The sequence below is a fragment of the Symphalangus syndactylus genome, chromosome 14, assembly GCF_028878055.3.
Source record: "Symphalangus syndactylus isolate Jambi chromosome 14, NHGRI_mSymSyn1-v2.1_pri, whole genome shotgun sequence".
NCBI lineage: Eukaryota > Metazoa > Chordata > Mammalia > Primates > Hylobatidae > Symphalangus > Symphalangus syndactylus.
The window spans coordinates 61,814,806-61,834,018 of NC_072436.2; the positions used below are offsets into that span (position 1 = coordinate 61,814,806).

Here is a 19,213-nt window from a genome sequence, read left to right on the forward strand (position 1 = left end):
TCATTAATCTAGTAAATTAGTTTTAGCTACCCATCCCCACTCAATTTCAGAGAAGAGTGAAGAGCCGTTATATAAAAGGACAACTGCTCAAACTGGATCTCCCCATTCCAGTCTGTCAGCTGCCTCCAAAGTTTTCACATCTGGTGCAGCAGCTGCTGGGCCCTGAGGGAAGGAAGGGAGACTTGCTGGGAGGTGGGCAGGGTGCCCAGGGCTGTACATTATTTCTTCGATTCACTAATCGGCTGCGGCCCCTCTACACTGCATGGAGATGCTGCTGTTTGGAAAAGCTAATTGGTTTTATTTTTCCATCTCTGGTTTTGGCATGATGTGAAACACCAAGGGGCTTAAAGAGCAAAGTGGAAAGTGTCTTTGAACTTCATCAGGTATCTGAAGGCAGAACCAATTAAAAATCGTGCTTTTTAGACCTCCCCAGCAGAATTTAAGGATGAAAGAGAAAGGGGCAAAAACCCTCTAAAGACAGAAAAGAGAAAGTGGACGGCAGCATCGCTAACCCTGCCAGCAAACGTCCATATTCAAACACTAGTTTGAAAATCCAAGAGCAGTGAAGGTTGCTCAAAGGCCATCAGCTGAACCGGGCTGTGGCTGGGCTTCTTGCTTTGGAGCAATGCACCTGGGGCTCACCCACAGGAAGGCACTTCAGCTGCTAAGTTGGGACAATTCTAAAGGCTAAGTCCCACATTATCCAAACCATTGCTGTCTCCAGGAAGGGACACTGAACTCCAGCGACCCAAGACAACTGTAGGAGCAACATGGACATGAAAGAGCACAGCTGCAGGCCCTTTTAGTCCTTATCCTCTGAGGCCAAGAAGAGCGTCTGTCTGGTGTTGGTTGACTTTAACAGGTCCCCTCTGGGACTTGCCAACCTCCTCCTCAAGAACAGTGGGCCTCAGACTCTGCCTTTGGCAAACAGCTTTATTTAGCAGATTTTAATAATTCTTCAGTTTGTGTTATAGTTTCTATTTATATGGCAAAATTATAAAGTTTATAAAGTTAAGTTTTAGAAAGTGATTTGAGGTTTTTAGAATGTTGGGTAAGTAAACAACCAATATTGAGATCTGGCTGGTCTAACACGTCAATCTCCAGTTGCTAACCACTTTATTTAATTGGGAGGAAATAAACTTTAGAAATGAACTTGACCTACTCAGTAAGCCTCAACCATGTATTTTTAATAAATTAGAAAGGTGGTAGCCAGGCATGGTGGCACACACCTGTAATCCCAGCTACTCAGGAGACTGAGGCAGGAGAATCACTTGAAGGTGAATCACAGGAGGTGGCGGTTGCAGTGAGCCAAGATCACGCCATTGCACTCCAGCCCAGGCGACAAGAGTGAAACTCCATCTCAAAAAAGAGGCCGGGTGTGGTGGCTCACGCCTGTAATCCCAGCAGTTTGGAGGCCGAGGCGGGTGGATGACGAGATCAGGAGATCAAGACCATCCTGGCTAACATGGTGAAACCCTGTCTCTACTAACAATACAAAAAATTAGCTGGGCGTGGTGGCAGGCGCCTGTAGGAGGCTGAGGCAGGAGAATGGCGTGAACCTGGGAGGCGGAGCTTGCATTGAGCAGAGATCATGCCACTGCACTCTAGCTGGGCAACAGAGCGAGACTCTTGTCTCAAAAAAAATGAAAAAGAAAAAGAGGCTGGGCACGGTGGCTCACACCTGTAAGCCCAGCATTTCGGGAGGCCGAGGCCGTCTCAAAAACAAAACAAAAAAGAAAAAACCATGAAAGCAGGTGTTTGTTCTGGCTGCAATCCAACCAATTACAACTAACAGGTGGTATGTAGGTTAAGAAATCTTTAATGCCAGCCCAAGCTCCATGCACCCCAGCTGTGAGTCAGGTCACAATGGCCCCAAAACCAAAAACCTCAGCAACATATGTGATGTTCCTGTCTTCTGATGACGGAGTACACAGTTGGTAAACTTGCATTCCTTTGAGGGCAGCCTATCACATCAACCTCCAGTTGCTAACCATGTTATATAATGGAGAGGAAAGGACAGCACCTGGACACCAGATGCCTCTGAGTGTGGCAGCCAACAGCATCCAAGGAGAAAAGTCCTCTTGTTTCCATGTAGAGGGAGAGCGCCCTTCATTGCTGCCATTTCCTGGAAACCTGCTGTGTGCGCAGCACTTTCATTCAACCTTAGACTCAGCACTTTCATTCAACCTTAGACTTAGCTTTAGACAGGTGCTGCTGCTGTCTCGTTTCCAGCTCTTGCTGGGTCTACTGTCTCCAGTGTGAACACTAAGGAGACCCTTCTCTTCCATGTCAGGAGGGAGGTTGACAATTTACCTGGAAAATGAAGAATGACCCATCACATCTGTGTCCACATTTTACCCAGAGGCTCCTGGAATGTCCAGGAAGTGTTAGGAGCTGGGACAAGTCACCAGATCTAATCACCCATTTGTCCTCCTACTACCAGGAAACCTGAAACCCTCTGACATCCTAACCAAAGGCTGGCTGTGGCCATTTTTATCATCTGTCTAGGGCAGCTGTTTAAAATACAAGCTCGGGCCAGGCACGGTGGCTCACGCCTGTAATCCCAGTACTTTGGGAGGCCGAGACAGGCAGATCACGAGGTCAAGAGATTGAGACGAGCCTGGCCAACATGGTGAAACCCCATCTCTACTAAAAATAGAAAAAATAGCTGAGTGTGGTGGCATGTGCCTGTAGTCCCACCTACTCGGGAGGGCGAGGCAGGAGAATTGCTTGAGCCTGGGAGGCAGAGGTTGCAGTGAGCCGAGATTGCGCCACTGCACTCCAGCCTGGGTGACACAGCAAGACTCCGTCTCAAAATAAATAAATAAATAAAATTAAAAAAATAACATGTTGCTGACCATGTTATATAATGGTCATAAAATATAGGCTCAACAAGGCCAGAGTTGGGATGTGGTGCAAGATGTCAGTATGATATGCTAGGAGATTTGTAATCCAATTTGGGGAAGTCTACAGTGGACCTACATTTCAATTTTCAGTTTCAATAATAGGAAAAGTTTCTTCCTAAACACTAGAAATGAACTTGACCTACTCAGTGAGCCTCAACCATGTATTTTTAATAAATCAGAAAGGCAGAAACAGGCATTCTTTCTGGCTATGATCCAGCTAGTTACAGCTAACAAATGGTTCACTTCCACCAGACCAGGGGCTGCTGTAGAGTCTGCCCAGCTGGCCAATTTGATGGTTTCACTTCTAGAGGATGCACGGGGCCACGCAGGGTCCTCCTCTCCCTTTTGGCTGCTCTCTCTTTAGTGAGTTCACCTTCTGCTTGGAGTGGTGCCTGGCATCCTACAGGGATGTGGTGAGAGTTAAGAGAGAAACAGGAATTCCTATGAGGTGCTAAAGCAGGCATCCCTTGGGATACACCAAATAAGCCATTACATACTGGCCCACTTTTTAAGTTGGATGAGATATCATAGGGACCTGGAAATGGGCGTGACTACTGACTTCTTGAAACTACAACTTTCTCCCCTCAGTACTGGAGGTGGTCTTTCTGCCACAACAATTAGGTTTAAGTCAAATACAGAAACAACTGGGTCAGGTGACATAACATCTGATTCCAAGGTTGAAATAATGATTCCAAGGTGAAATAATTTCTAGGAGCTGGCAGGGCGAGAATTCAAAGGACACAAGGTTCTAGTCCTGGAAGACGACAACTCTTACTGTTTGAGATGTTTATTTCTAGTTTTTAGCGTTAAACCCCAGCTCCATATTTATTCCTTAAGTGTTTCCCCTCACCCTGGGAAGAAGCTTGTTGCCGTTTTTGATTGTCTTCTGCCAGCAGATCTGCAAGAGATGTGTTTCTTCAATCTTTCCCACTTGTGAGACAAATCTCCATTAAAGTCTCAACAAATGCAACTGTCCCTTGTAGAGTAACCAAGCCTAAGAGTGCTGCTTCTCTGCCCTGGCTCTGGCTGGTCGGAGTACTAGGACTTCTTGGATTTCCGCTCTTTTCTGGCCCTGGAGGCCATGAGGCTGAAGAAGAGCCCAGGAGCCAGAGTTCGAAGATAAACGGCCAAGGAAGGCAGTAAGTCAGCCAGGATCACATCTTTCTTCTTCTTCCCCACAGCAGCAAGAACATCCTGGGCCACCTCCACAGGGCTTCGGCCCTGGGCTGTGGTGGTGTCCATAACTAAAATAAATAAAAGAAACACATGAACTTGGAAGCAGAGGTCCCTCTTAAGGAGTGGAGCTGATGTGAGCCGTCAGGTCAGCCTGCTGCCTTTCCCACCATGAAGCTCTTCCCAGGGCCAGGAAGCCGGTGGTGTGCCACCATCCCTGATGATTCCATGCTCCAAGGAAAAGAGGAACCATTTTGCAGCTGGATGTGGGTCAGTGGGGGAAGTGAGAGGTGGGTGGGATGTGGAAACGAGGTAGACTGAGGATCCCAGTTAGGGCTTGGAACCAAAGTGAGTCTGTCTGCTGGTGGTCCACAGCAAAGGCACAGGGCCAGCCCGGGTGGGGGCTTCAGAGTGAGCCCCTCACACCGCATCTGAAAAGCAGCTTCCTGACCTGGGAAATGTGTGCCTATTAGAACCACCAAAGACTAAGGGATGTTGTGCCACCTCATTTATCTTGGGTAGCTTGGCTTCAGGGTGGCCAGACAGAGGTGGGTGGGGACTATTGACCCCCATATGCACAAGCTCACTGAGTGAGGAGCAGACAGATGTCCCTGTTCTCGATGTCAAGTATTAATTGGATGAGAAACAGGAAGAAATCCTTAGTTTGTTTTAGGTGTTAGAAGGGACAGCTGGGAGATTAGGAGGAGGTGTTAGGTTAACAGCAACTGATGTTCCTTCTACCCTAGTAATTTGACAATTTTGCCAGCAAAGTAGGACCAGCTGGCAAGCACACAGGAGCGGCCACTAGCACAGACCATGAGAAACCACTTTTTTTTAAAGACAGGGTTTCGCTCTGTTGCCCAGGCTGGAGTGCAGTGGCACAATCATGGCTTACTGCAGCCTCGACCTCCTGGGCTCAAGCAATCCTCCTGCCTCAGCCTCCTGAGTAGCTGGACTACAGGTGGTGCTACCATGGTTGGCTAATTTTCATATTTTTTGTGGAGGCTAGGTCTTGCACTATTGCCCAGACTGGTCTCCAACTCCTAGGCTGCAGTGATCCTCCTGACTTGACCTCGCAAAGTGCTGAGATTTCAGGTGTTGGCCACAGTGCCTAGCCATATGAAACCACTCTTAAGTTGTCCAGATTGCCTGAGCTCCCTCACCAATGTCTGTTCTCATTGTGTTTTTGTTAATGCAGAAAAGTAGGAAGTTTTGGATTACAGCTTATTTTTAAATGCCACAGAGAGAATTTTTTAAGTGGTATCTTCTAGGTATAAACAGATGTAAAGCTGTATGAAGCTCCATGCCTCTGTATAGAATCTACTGTGGGGAAAACAAGACTTGCTGTGTGAGAGAGCAGCTGCTGCCAGGACATGGGCAGTCTTGGTTCAGGCCTGGCTGGGCTGGGCGCAGGACCATGAGGCCCCTGGCAGACATCACAGCACAAACCCCAAGAGCTCACTTCAGGGAGTAGGACATGGCAGGACAGCACTGGAGGGGTGAGCAGGCCCTGTTCCAAGCATGGGGAGGCAGCACCAGCTCCAAGGGCTCCAGTGATCATGGGCACACTGGTCTCTGCTTGGCCTGAGCCTGCATGCTGGGGCCGGCTGCTCTGCCCGCGAGTGGTGACTGCAGGTCAGCTCTGCACTGTCTCCAAATGAGACAAGATGAAGGTGCTGAGACTGCTGCACTCGGCCTCACCCTGAAGACTGGCCCTGAATCAGTCATTTCTCAAGCCTATGGGACAGGGACAGACCATCAAACACCCTACACTTGCCATGAGGTCAATTCACTCAATCCCGATGCCGATAATACTTCTTGGACTCGGGATCTGCGAATGGGTTGGTTGGAAGTCTGGTGGCATTTCAGCTTGGCAACTTCCTTTTAGCCCTTGAGACCTGCCCACAGAGGTCCTGTTCTGAATGCTGCAATGGTGACGTTCACACTAAGGGTAGGCCATGGTGGGGTAAACGAAGATTATTCAATAGTCCATATCTAGACCAACACCTCTGTCAAGTTTTTTCACTTTAAAAGTTCTATTCCAAATGAAAATGACCAAAGAATCACTGAGGTAAGAGCAGCATGTCTCACTGTGGCTGACCGACAGATTTTCATAGGAGAAAAGAGAAACCGGGCCTCACCTCCATACCTAGATCCATCTGCGGTGATGGCATTTACAGAGAGGTTGGTGTGGATGTAGCCGGGGCTGATGACGGTCACCTCAATTTCATACTGTTCCATCTCGGCACGCAGACAGTCAAAGAAAGCCTGGGTTGCGTGCTTGGAGGCTGCGTCTACACATGTGGACAGAGAGGTAGGTGAGTGAGTGTGCTGGGGTGGGCATGGCCTGGTGCCCAACTATTCACTACCATTCACGTTCTCTGTTTTTAAAACCTGGTTTTATTTGTGATCAAGTCTTGCTATGTTGCCTAGGCTGGACTCCAACTCCTGAGCTCAAGTGATCCTCCTGCCTCAGCTGGGACTGCAAGCGTGGGCCACTGTGCCCAGCTTTAAAACCTGGTTTTATTATTTAAGATTACAGTATTATAACAATGTTCATTTCCTGACTTTGAGAAGTGTACTGTGCCCTTGTTCTTAGGAAACACACTGAAATAGGAATAAATGAGCATCATGTCTCCAGTTTCCTTTCAAATGGTTCAGGAAAAAAATTATAAACTATATACACATATAGTTTTATATATATTATAAACGGTATATATGCATATCCACAGGGCCGGGTGCGGTGGCTCACGCGTGTAATCCCAGCACTTTGGGAGGCCGAGGCGGGCGGATCACGAGGTCAGGAGATCGAGACCACGGTGAAACCCCGTCTCTACTAAAACTACAAAAAAATTAGCCGGGCATGGTGGCGGGTACCTGTAGTCCCAGCTACTCGGAGAGGCTGAGGCAGGAGAATGGCGTGAACCCAGGAGGCGGAGCTTGCAGTGAGCCGAGATTGCACCACTGCACTCCAGCCTGGGCAACAGAGCCAGACTCCGTCTCAAAAATAAATAAATAAATAAAAATGCATATACACAGAGAGAGAGAGTATGATAAAGGAAATAAGGTAAAAGGTTAACAGTTAGGGAATCTGCATGAAGGGTGCATGGGAGTGATTTGTGTTGTTCCTGCAACTTTAAGTCTGAAGTTATTCCAAGTTAAAAGTTAAGCCGGGCGCAGTGACTCACACCTGTAATCCCAGCACTTTGGGAGGCTGAGGTGGGCGGATCACGAGGTCAGGAGATCAGCCTCAGCCTCCCGAGTAGCTGGGACTACAGACACCCGCCATCATGCCCGGCTACTTTTTTGTATTTTTTAGTAGAGACGGAGTTTCACTGTGTTAGCCAGGATGGTCTTGACCTCCTGACCTCGTGATCCACCCACCTCATCCTCCCAGAGTGCTGGGATTACAGGAGTGAGCCACCGCACCCGGCCTTCTGTTTTGTGTTTTTTAGAGAAGGCATCTTCTCTCTTACCCAGGCTGGAGTAGAGCTATGATCATAGGATCATAGCTCCTTGCAGCCTCGACTTCCTGGCCTCAAGCAATCCTCCCACCTCACCCTCCCAAAGTGCTGGGATTACAGGAGTAAGCAGTCATGCCCAGTGATTTATTTTTTTATATATTCTATGTATATTCATGTGATTTTACACATTTTATATATATATATATCTTTTAATACAGAAATAAACTCTTAACCTATTCCACTGTTCCTGCAAGTAGCTTTCTTCACCTAGTGGCAGGCTGGACAGCTCCCATGCTGGCCCTGCAGACCTGCCATGTAGCTCTGGCTGCCTAGTCCTCCCCAGTGAGTTACCAAGTGACAGAATTGGCCCCATCAGTGGGCCTTCATGGGTGTAAAAAATCCAAACCTGCCTTCTTATGTGTCTCATTTTGACAAATGTCCAGGCAGTGGCTCTTCATCTAGAAGAGCTATAGAGCTTACTCCACCTGCAAGAAACAGAGCTGTGCCTGCTCTCCAGCAAGGGCTTCACAACCCAATAAAAGGTGCTCTGAATGGGAACACAGTGACCCTATAATGACAATCCTGGGAAACACACCAGCGTCTCCACAGTAAATCAGTTTCCTCCAATTCAGAATTGTAAATGTTTTAGCCTCAGGAAAGAAGGGGCATCCGTCAGCTAAGGAAACAGGAAGAGAGAAAGAAAGAGAGTGTTGCAGCAAGTCACATGAGGCAGTTCAGCAGCGTCTGAGCTTGCTGCAGTGCCTTGCTGGGCTTGCTCCGTTGGTTTGGGGCACAGTTGCTGGGGGCTGGATGAGTTGGCTGTGGGTGGATGGAGAGGACTGCTCCTATCAGCCATGATTCCAAGAGTACAGCCCAGGCTTGGGGACACTGTGGATCACGTGACTTGGTCTTCACTTTAGCAGTGTGAGAGAGATAATGCCGTTCTCCCCATTTTATAGGTGAGAAGGCCGCTACTTATCTGAGTTAACCAACTTGCCCAAGAGGCACTCCATATTCAGCCTGGTCATTATAAAGCTGAATATGGAGACCAACCATTGTATGCCTTACTGCAGTCAGCAGGCCAAACAGACAACAAAAATCAGTCCACATCACTTACCCTGCCAGTAAAACTTGAAAATCAAAGTAAAACTTGAAAATAATTTAGTATAAAGAACTCCAGCTGGGCGCAGTGGCTCACACCTGTAATCCCAACATTTTGGGAGGCTGAAGTGGGCGGATCACTTGAGGTCAGGAGTTTGAGACCAGCCTGGCCAACATGGTGAAACCCCGTCTCTACTAAAAATACAAAAGTTAGCCGGGTGTGGTGGCACGCGCCTATAATCCCAGCTACTCAGGAGGCTGAGGCAGAAGAATCGCTTGAACCCGGAAGGCGAAGGTTGCAGTGAGCCAAGATCGCACTACTGCACTCCAGCCTGGGCGAGAAGACTGAAACTCTCTTTCCAGCCCTCTCTCTCTCTCCCTCCCTCCCTCCCTCCCTCCCTCCCTCTCTCTCTCTCTCTCTCTCTCTTTCTTTCTTTCTTTCTTTCTTTCTTTCTTTCTTTCTTTCTTTCTTTCTTTCTTCTTTTCCCTCTCTGGCCCAGGCTGCCAAGATCGCACTACTGCACTCCAGCCTGGGCGAGAAGAGTGAAACTCTCTTTCCAGCCCTCCCTCCCTCCCTCCTTTCCTTCCTTCCTTCCTTCCTTCCTTCCTTCCTTCCTTCCTTCCCTCCCTCCCTCCCTCCCTCCCTCCTTCCTTCCTTCCTTTCTTTCTTTCTTTCTTTCTCTTTCCCTCTCTGGCCCACGCTGCAATCTACTCGGCTTGCTGCTGCCCACGCCGCGGAGTGCCTGGGACTACCGGCGCGCGCCACCGCTGCCTGCCTTTTCTCTTTTCGCTGCAGGCACGCGTTCGCCATCTTGGCCACGCTGGTCGCCAGCTCCTCACGCCGAGTGCTCTGCCCGCCTCAGCCTCCCGAGGTGCTGGGACTACAGACGGAGTCTCGCTCACCCAGTGCTCGGTGTTGCCCAGGCTGGAGTGCGGTGGCGTGGTCTGGCCTCGCGGCAGCCTCCGCCCCCCAGGCGCCTGCCTTGGCCTACCAGGGTGCTGGGATTGCAGCCCCTGCCCGGCCGCCGCCCCATCTGGGAGGTGGGGAGCGCCTCTGCCCGGCCACCCACCGTCTGGGAAGTGAGGAGTGCCTCTGCCCGGCCACCCACCGTCTGGGAAGTGAGGAGCGCCTCTGCCCGGCCACCCACCGTCTGGGAAGTGAGGAGCGCCTCTGCCCGGCCACCCACCGTCTGGGAAGTCGGGAGCGCCTCTGCCTGGCCGCCCCGTCTGGGAAGTGAGGAGCGCCTCTGCCCGGCCACCCATCGTCTGGGAAGTGAGGAGCGCCTCTGCCCGGCCACCCATCGTCTGGGAAGTGAGGAGCGCCTCTGCCCGGCCGCCCCGTCTGGGAGGTGAGGAGCGCCTCTGCCCGGCCACCCATCGTCTGGGAAGTGAGGAGCGCCTCTGCCCGGCCTCCCATCGTCTGGGAGGTGAGGAGCGCCTCTGCCCGGCCGCCCCGTCCGGGAAGAAGTGAGGAGCGCCTCCGCCCGGCCGCCCCGTCCGGGAAGAAGTGAGGAGCGCCTCCGCCCGGCCGCCCCGTCCGGGAAGAAGTGAGGAGCGCCTCCGCCCGGCCGCCCCGTCCGGGAAGAAGTGAGGAGCGCCTCCGCCCGGCCACCCATCGTCTGGGAGGTGAGGAGCGCCTCTGCCCGGCCACCCATCGTCTGGGAAGTGAGGAGCGCCTCTGCCCGGCCACCTATCGTCTGGGAAGAAGTGAGGAGCGTCTCTGCCCGGCCGCCCCGTCTGGGAAGTGAGGAGCTCCTCTGCCTGGCCGCCCCGTGTCTGGGTAGAAGTGAGGAGCTCCTCTGCCTGGCCGCTCCGTCTGGGAGGTCTACCATGGAGGCCGGAAGCAATGTGGGGGCTGGACGTGGTGGCTCACGCCTGTGGTCCCGGCACTCTGGGGGGCGAGGCGGGTTGATCACTTCGGGCTAGGAGTTCGAGACCAGTCTGGCCAACTTGGCGAAACATGAAGAATACAACAGACAAACCAACCAACCAACTCAGTGACAACAAAACAGGTCTACCCTGGAGTCATACTCTAATTTTTTCTATTTTCCTCCCTTTCTGATCCTTTGTCCCACTTTCTTTTTCTTCCTCTTCCTTCTCCCTCTTCTTTGTCAAATAGAGGATTGAGTTATTATCACTGATCCATATAAAGTCCCTCTCTCATTTGTTTTAACTCCCACCCCCCATTTCTATTCCCCGACTTCCCACGTGCAACCTTCCTAATATGTTTGATACGCATCTTTTTGTTTGTATGTATTTTTAGAAAATGTTTATTGTTTTTGTATGCAAAAAATTAATAAAAAAAAAAAAAGAAACTGTTTCCAAAAAAAAAAAAAAACCTCTTTACCCTGATTTACCTATTATTCACATTTTAACTCATTTGCTTTATCATTTATGATTCTATATATAATTTTTTTTCCTGAACCATTTGAGAAGCCTTAGATGGCTGTCCTATCCAAAGTTGAAAGAGAATATTAACAAACAGGGAAATCATGTATATACAAGCATGTATGATGATTGTAAATCTCACTAATATGTAAGGAAACAGGATCAGAATAGTTAAGTAACATGTCCAAGAAAATACAACCAGAACCAAAAGGTAGAGCTGGGATCCAGAACTTGTAAGAAAGAATAAATTGTGTTACACTCCCAGTTCACAGCTGGCCCTATAGTGTCATGGAACTGGATGTTTGTGGCTGCCTTTGCAAAGTGCCGCAGCAGCTCAGATTTCCCTGCCTTTGCTCACCAGGCTGTGGCTGGGTCTAGCCCTTGGGTGGCTGAGAGGAGATGAGGCTGGTATAGGCAGTATTTCCTTTCAGGAGGTGATGCAAAGAAAGGACAGTTTGTGAAATTACCTTAAAACCCTTTTTATTGAAACTTTCCCATTGAGTGCCCAGAGATATAAATATTTGAGAATGTTCTACATAGCACACCGCTGCTAACGGTCAAAGACTGAGGGAGAAAAAAAAATCCTGAAGTGTCCAGGAAAATGGCTAAATCAATTATGTCACACTCATTCAATGGATTACTGTATTGAAAGGATGAGATAAATCCACACATGCTGATGTAGAAAGATACATTAAGTGAGATTAACAAGCCACAAAGCAATATGAATAATGCCATTCCATTTTTGCATGTTTGAATTATATCTAGAAAAAACTGTGGAGGCATATGCCCCAAAGTGATGGCATGGTTATATCTGTGGGACAAGCTAAAAATCTTTTTTTTTTTTTTTTTTTTGAGACGGAGTCTTTCTCTGTCCCCCAGGCTGGAGTGCACTGGCACGATCTCGGCTCACTGCAAGCTCCATCTCTCGGGTTCACGCCATTCTCCTGCCTCAGCCTCCTGAGTAGCTGGGATTACAGGCGCCCGCCACCACGCCCAGCTAATTTTTTGTATTTTTAGTAGAGACGGGGTTTCACCGTGTTAGCCAGGATAGTCTCGATCTCCTGAACTCGTGATCCGCCCGCCTCGGCCTCCCAAAGTGCTGGGATTACAGGCTTGAGCCACCGCGCCCGGCCTGGGACAAGCTAAAAATCTTAACAGTAGGAGTGGCTAGTACATGCCTAGTGCTTAGTGTCTGGGGCAGCTCCAAGCACGGCACTCACAGCAGTCCTCTGGACTAAGACTGAGGCTGTCTCCATTTACACTTGAGGGCAGGGCACAGAGAAGTGGGGATACTTGCCCAAGGTCACACAGGGGACAGAAAGTAGAGCTGGGATTTGTTCCCAGGCATGTGGCTCTGGAGAACACATTCTAAAGTGCCTTTGCATTCTGGATAGTTTATTTCTACAATGTCTAAATTCTAGATAGTAAATGTGTTATTTTTATAATCAGGAAAAAACAATAAAGCAAAGCATTTTGTGGGAGAGAGAAGTACTCACATGCTGATCGAAAAGGAATGCTGATCTTGCCCTGGATGCTGCTGATGGCGACAATGTGGCCTTGCCTCCTCTTGATCATGGAGGGCAGGAGTGCTGAGGACAGAGGCAGAGGCTTAGACAAGCACCCTACTTCCAGTCATTGCACCTGATGCTGATCAAGGCGACCTTGCTTTTGATATTTAGTCAGAGTGAGGGAGAATGGTGAAAACCCCTTAGGGTAGAGGACTATGTTGGAACTTCCAGCCTCCTATGCCCAGCAGAGTGCCAGCAGGCCATCAGGAGAGAGGAGAGAGGCAAGGAAACAGGGATGGAGGTCACTGCAAATGGTTAGCTCAGTTCCCTTTTCCTGATGGAGCCTCTCCCCTGGACTGAAATCCATGGTGGGACATAAAAATATCCCCACCTTGTAGGGGTTTGCAGGCACCATGAAGAAGACATGTAGGTAATGCTGCACAAATGTGGCTGTCACTAAAGAGAACATCTTGATTGGAAGCTATAAAGCAAATACCCAAACTGTAACGATAACACCTAACACCCACTCCAGGGCAATAGAGAGGATGGAGATGGGGAACGTTTAGCCGAAAAGGATCCAAGTGAAGTAAAAAGAATGCCAACATATCACTTATCCCTGCTCTTTTCTCAAGACTGTTACCTTTCGTTAGAGCAACTGGGCCAAAGTAGTTTGTCTCCATGACCCTCTTGTCCACATCCACTGTGGTGTCCATGATGGTACCACGGTAGCTGATCCCAGCATTGTTGACAAGTATGTCCACATAGCCAAAGCACTGCAGGATCTCAGCTGCTGCTGCAACTATGGCCCCAGAGTCTGTGAGGTCGAAGGTCACCAAGTAAGGCTTGTGTGTCTGCACCTGGTCAAATACAACAGATATCAAATTCACTTTCTGAGTGGCAGGCCATCTAAGCTATGTGTCCCACGGATCACTTAGGCGCAAAACAATAATGTAACTTTATACTTTAAGGAACTAGAAAAAGAATAGCAAACTAAACCCAAAACCAGCAGAGGAAGGAAATATTATAATAAAGATTAGAACAGAGATAAACAAACAGAATACAGAAAAACAATAAAAATCAACGAAACCAAAAGTTGGTTCTTTGAAAAGATCAACAAAATTGAGAAAGCATTAACTAGAATGACAAAGAAAAAACATAAGACACAAGTAACTAAAATCAGAAATGAAAGTGGGACCACCGACTTTACAGAAATGATGAGATGATAAAATAGATTATAAAGATTATAAAAATGATTATAAAAGAATACTATGAAGAATTATTTGCCAACAAATTAGAAAAACTAGAATAAATGGATACATTCCTTGAAAAACACAAATTACCTAAACTGACTCAAGAAGAAATAAAAAATCTCAGGAGACTTATAACAGATAGAGATTGGATCAGTAATCAAAAACCTTCCAACGAAAAAAAGTCCTGGACTGGATGGCTTCACTGGTGAATTCTGCCAAACATTTAAAGGAGAATTAACACCAATCCTTCTCGTACTCTTCTAGAAAACTGAAGAGGAGAAAACATTTCCTAATTCAGTCTCAGGCCAACATTACTTGATACTAAAGCCAGATTAAAGATATCACAAGAAAATTATAGAGCAATATCTTATGAATATAGATGCAAAAATCTTCAACAAAATACCAGCAAATTGAATTTAACAGCGTATTAAAAGGATTATTCACCATGACCAAGTGGGATTTATCCTAGGAATGCAAGCAAGGTTGGTTCAACATAGGAAAATCAATCATGGCCAGGTACAGTGGCTCACGCCTGTAATCCCCAGCACTTTGGGAGGCTGAGGAGGGAGGCTCGCTTGAGCCCAGGAGTTCGAGGCCAGCCTGGGCAACATGGCAAGACCCTGTCTCTTTAAATTAAAAAAAAGAAAATTGGCCGGGCGCAGTGGCTCATGTGTATAATCCTAGCACTTTGGGAGGCCGAGGCGGGTGGATCACCTGAGGTCGGGATTTCGAGACCAGCCTGACTAACATGGAGAAACCCCTGTCTCTACTAAAAATACAAAACTAGCTGGGCATGGAGGCGTATGCCTGTAATCTCAGCTACTCGGGAGGCTGAGGCAGCAGAATCACTTGAACCCAGGAGGCGGAGGTTGTGGTGAGCCGAGATCGCGCCATTGCACTCCAGCCTGGGCAACAAGAGCAAAAACTCCTTCTCAAAAAAAGAAAGAAAAAAAGAAAATTGAGCATTATAATATATCACATTAATAGAATGAAGGAAAAAACCCCACTCGATCATCTCAATTGATGCAGAAAAGAGATCTTACAAAATCTAACACCCTTTCATGGTAAACATACTCAATAAACTAGGAATAGACCAGAAATTCCTCAACACGGCAAAGGGTGTTTATGAAAAACCCACAGATAACATACTCAGTGGAAAAAGATGGAAAGCCTTCCTCTAAGATCAGGAACAAGACAAGGACGCCTGCTTTCACAACGGCTACTCAACATTGTACTGGAAGTGCTAACCAGAACAATTAGACAAGAAAAAAGTGACCCAATTTGGAAAGGAAAAAGTAAAACTACCTCTGTTTGCAGATGGCATGATTCTATATATAGGAAATTCCAATAAATCCACAAAAAGCTAATAAGAGTTAATTAACAAATTAAGCAAAGTGGCAAGGTACAAGAGCAACATCCAAAAATCAGCTGTGTTTCTATATACAAACAATGAATAATCTGAAAAGGGAATCAGGAAAGCAATTCTATTTACAGTAGCAGTTAAAAAAATTAAATATGCTATGGTTTGAATGTGTCTCCCAAAACCCATGTGTTACAAACTTAATCCCCAATGCAACAGTGTTGAGAGGTGGGAACTTCATGAATGGATTAATGCTGTTATTGTGGGAGCTTCCTTATCAAAGGATAAAATCAGCCCTTTTCCCTCTCTCTCGCCCATGTGATGCCTTCCTACATGTTAAGATGTGGCAAGAAGGCCCCTGCCAGGCACCAGACCCTTGCCAGATGCTGACCCCTCAAACTTGGATTTCTCAGCCTCCAAACTTTGAAAACTAGATTTCTTTAAAAATTACTCAGTCCGGTGAGGTGCAGTGGCTCACTCCTGTAATCCTGGCATTTTGGGAGGGCAAAGTGGGCAACTCAGTTGAGGCCTGGAGTTCGAGACCAGCCTGGGTAACATAGCAGGACCCTGTCCCTACAAAAAATGAAAAAATTAACCCGATACAGTGGCGTGTGCCTGTAGTCCCAGCTACTCAGGAGGCTGAGGCAGAGGATTGCTTGAGCCTGAGATTTTCAGGCTGCAGTGAGCCATGATTGCACTACTGAACTCTAGCCTAGATGACAGAGCAAGACTATGTCTCTAAAAATAATAATAAAATAAAAATAAAAATCACCCAGTCTCTGCTATTGTTACAGCAGCATAAAACGGACTAAGACAAACACTTGGCAATAAATCTAAGGAGACGAAAGACTGTACACTGAAGACTATAAAACACTGCTGACAGAAATTAAAGAAGATATAAGTTCATGGAAAGACATCCTGCATTCATGGACTGGAAGACCATGTTGTTGATGTGAGAGTACTACCCAAAGGGATCAACAGATTCGATATTATTCCTATCAAAATCCTACTGGCAGTTTTTGCAGAAATAGAAAAAAATAATCCTAAAATTCATATGGGATTACAATGGGCCCTGAATAGCCAAAACACTCCTGAAAAAGGACAGATGGAGGACTCACACTTCCTCACTTCAAAACTTGTACAAAGCTACAGCAATTAAAACAGTATGAGTCCTTCCCTTCCTCCTCCCCCTTTCCTCCCCCTTCCTACCCTCATGCTCCACCCCGTCCTCCTAAGGGGGAGAAAACCCAGTACGGTACTGACATAAGACAGACATATAGACCGACTGAATAGCACAAGGAACCTAGAAATATACACTTCAAATATGTAATCAATTGATTTTTGTAAGGATGCCCATTCAGTGAGGAAAGACAGTCTTCAACAAATGGTGCTGGGAAAAGTAGATAACCACATGCAAAATAATGAAATTGGACTCTTATCTAACACCATTTATAAAAGTTAACTCAAATGGATCAATCACCTAAATGTAAGATTTAAAATTATAAAACTTGGCCGGGCGCGGTGGCTCACGTCTGTAATCCCAACACTGTGGGAGGCTGAGGCAGGCGGATCATGAGATCAAGAGATTGAGACCATTCTGGCCAACACAGTGAAACCCAATCTCTACTAAAAATACAAAAATTAGCTAGGTGTGGTGGCGTGTGCCTGTAGTCCCAGATATTTGGGAGGCTGAGGCAGGAGAATCACTTGAACCTGGGAGGCGGAGCTTGCAGGGAGCCAAGATCGTGTCACTGCATTCCAGCCTGGGTGACAGAGCAAGACTCCCTCTCAAAAAAAAAAAAAAAAAAAAAGAAAGTGGGCTGGGCATGGTGGCTCATGCCTGTAACCCCAGCACTTTGGGAGGCCCAGACGGGTGGATCACCTGAGGTCGGGAGTTAGAGACCAGCCTGACCAATATGGAGAAGCCCTGTCTCTACTAAAAATACAAAATTAGCCGGGCGTGGTGGCGCATGCCAGTCATCCCAGCTACTTGGGAGGCTGAGGCAGGAGAATAACTTGAACTCGGGAGACAGTGGTTGTGGTGAACTGAGATTGCACCATTGCACTCCAGCCTGGGCAACAAGAGTGAAACTCCATCTCAAAAAAAAAAAAAAAAAAGAAAGTGAAAAGATACTGAGTGAGAGAAAATATTTGCAAATTACGTATCTTATAAGGGATTAATATCCCGAATACATAAAGAACTCCTAAACTCAACAACAACAAACAACAACCTGATTAAGAAAACAAGCAGGGCTGGGCGCGGTGGCTCACGCCTGTAATCCCAGCACTTTGGGAGGCCGAGAAGGGCGGATCATGAGGTCAGGAGATCGAGACCATCCTGGCTAACATGGTGAAACCCCGTCTCTACTAAAAATACAAAAAAACTAGCCGGGCTTGGTGGCCAGCGCCTGTAGTCCCAGCTACTCGGTAGGCTGAGGCAGGAGAATGGCGTGAACCAGTGGCGGAGCTTGCAGTGAGCCGAGATCACACCACTGCACTCCAGATTGGGCAACAGAGTGAGACTCCATCTCAAAAAAAAAAAAAAAAAAAAACATGCAAAGGACTTGAATAGACATTTTTTTTTTTTGAGACGAGAGTCTTGCTCTGTCACCTAGGGTGGAGTGCAGTGTTGCAATCTTGGCTCGCTGTAACCTCCACCTCCCGGGTTCAAGTGATTCTGCTGCCTCAGCCTTCTGAGTAGTTGGGACTACAGGCATGCGCCACCACACCCAGCTAAGTTTTGTATTTTTTGGTAGAGACGGGTTTCATCATGTTGGCCAGGCTGGTCTCGAACTCCTGGCCTCAAGTGATCATCCACTCACCTCGGCCTCCCAAAGTGCTGGAATTACAGGCATAGGCCACAGTGCCTGGCCTTGAATAGACATTTCTCCAAAGATTAATAAATGGTCAATAAGCACATGAAAAGATGCTCAACATCATTTTTAATTAGGGAAATACAAATCAAAACCACAATAAGGAGGCTCAGGTAGGAGGATCACTTGAGGCCACAAGTCCAAGACCAATCTGGGCAACACAGTGAGACCGTGCCTCTATATAAAATTAGAAAAAAAAATTTAGCTGGGTGTGGTGGCACATGCCTATAGTCCTAGCTACTCAAGAGGCTGACGTGGGAGGATCACTTGAGCCCAGGAGTTCAAGGCTGCAGTGAGCTATGACTGTGCCACTGCACTCTAGCCTGGGTGACAAAGCAAGAGCCTAAGAAAAGAAAACAAGGGCTGTTGTGGTGGCTCACACCTGTAATCCCAGCACTTTGGGAGGCTGAGGTGGGCAGATCACCTGAGGTCAGGAGTCCAGCCTGGCCAACATGGTGAAACCACGTCTCTACAAAAATACAAAAATTAGCTGGGTGTGGTGGTCTGCGCCTGTAATTCCATCTACTTGGGAGACTGAGGCGGAATAATCGCTTGAACCCAGGAGGCAGAGATTGCAGTGAGCTGAGATTGGGCCATTGCACTTCAGCCTGGGTGACAGAGTGAGACTCCATCTCCAAAAAAAAAAAAAAAAAAAAAACCTTTTAAAGTTATCACCATCCCCCACTCCTACCCAATGAGTAGAGCTTAGCCAGGTAAAAGGAAAGGGAGAAAAGAGAACTTTCTCAACTCACAGTGCTAGCCAGTAGGGGCATTGGGATGTAAACCACTGGACAGTTCTCTCTCCCCATGCAGTGGGCCCGGTTCGCTATGGAGACCTGCTGCCTTCCCTGGGACAGTGTGACACATGGATGTCCTACAGCTCAGCAGTCCAGGAGTGGGCCACTATCTCCTCAGTGCCTACAGAAGACGACCTGCACTCCTTCCCCATGGAAAGCACGCCCCTGGCTCACCTTGGTGGCATGAGAAGCGGTGAGTTCTCTGATGAGCTCTTCTAGGGCCCCACCATTCCGGCCACAGAGCACCAGCTTAGCACCCGCAGCATAGAAGACTTTTGCACATTCTAAGGGAAGAGAAAAAAGCCTTGACAGCCATTCTTCCCCAGTGCCGTTCAGTTTAAATTCACCCAGCGTCGCTGTTTGCTGCTTCACACCCTTGATATGTCTGTGTTG

The 19,213-nt window shown here is 47.7% G+C and overlaps 1 protein-coding gene across 8 annotated transcripts in view; it reads right to left on the reverse strand.

Annotated features, from left to right (window-relative positions):
• Positions 1–3,677: 3,677 nt before the first annotated feature.
• The window catches only part of DHRS7B (dehydrogenase/reductase 7B), a 69,680-nt gene continuing 54,144 nt past the window's right edge, over positions 3,678–19,213 (reverse strand). For 2 of the 8 annotated variants that reach the window (XM_055242337.2, XM_055242338.1), the window contains exons 3-7: positions 18,995–19,104; positions 13,181–13,397; positions 12,529–12,621; positions 6,221–6,373; positions 3,678–4,150 (exon numbers count right to left, since the gene is read on the reverse strand). In XM_055242337.2, coding sequence (XP_055098312.1) covers positions 3,945–4,150; positions 6,221–6,373; positions 12,529–12,621; positions 13,181–13,397; positions 18,995–19,104 — 779 coding nt within the window. In that variant the 3' untranslated portion in view covers positions 3,678–3,944. The remainder of the gene's footprint in view (positions 4,151–6,220; positions 6,374–12,528; positions 12,622–13,180; positions 13,398–18,994; positions 19,105–19,213) is intronic. The other 6 variants (XM_063617799.1, XM_063617800.1, XM_055242341.1 and 3 more) reach the window with 5 other exon arrangements.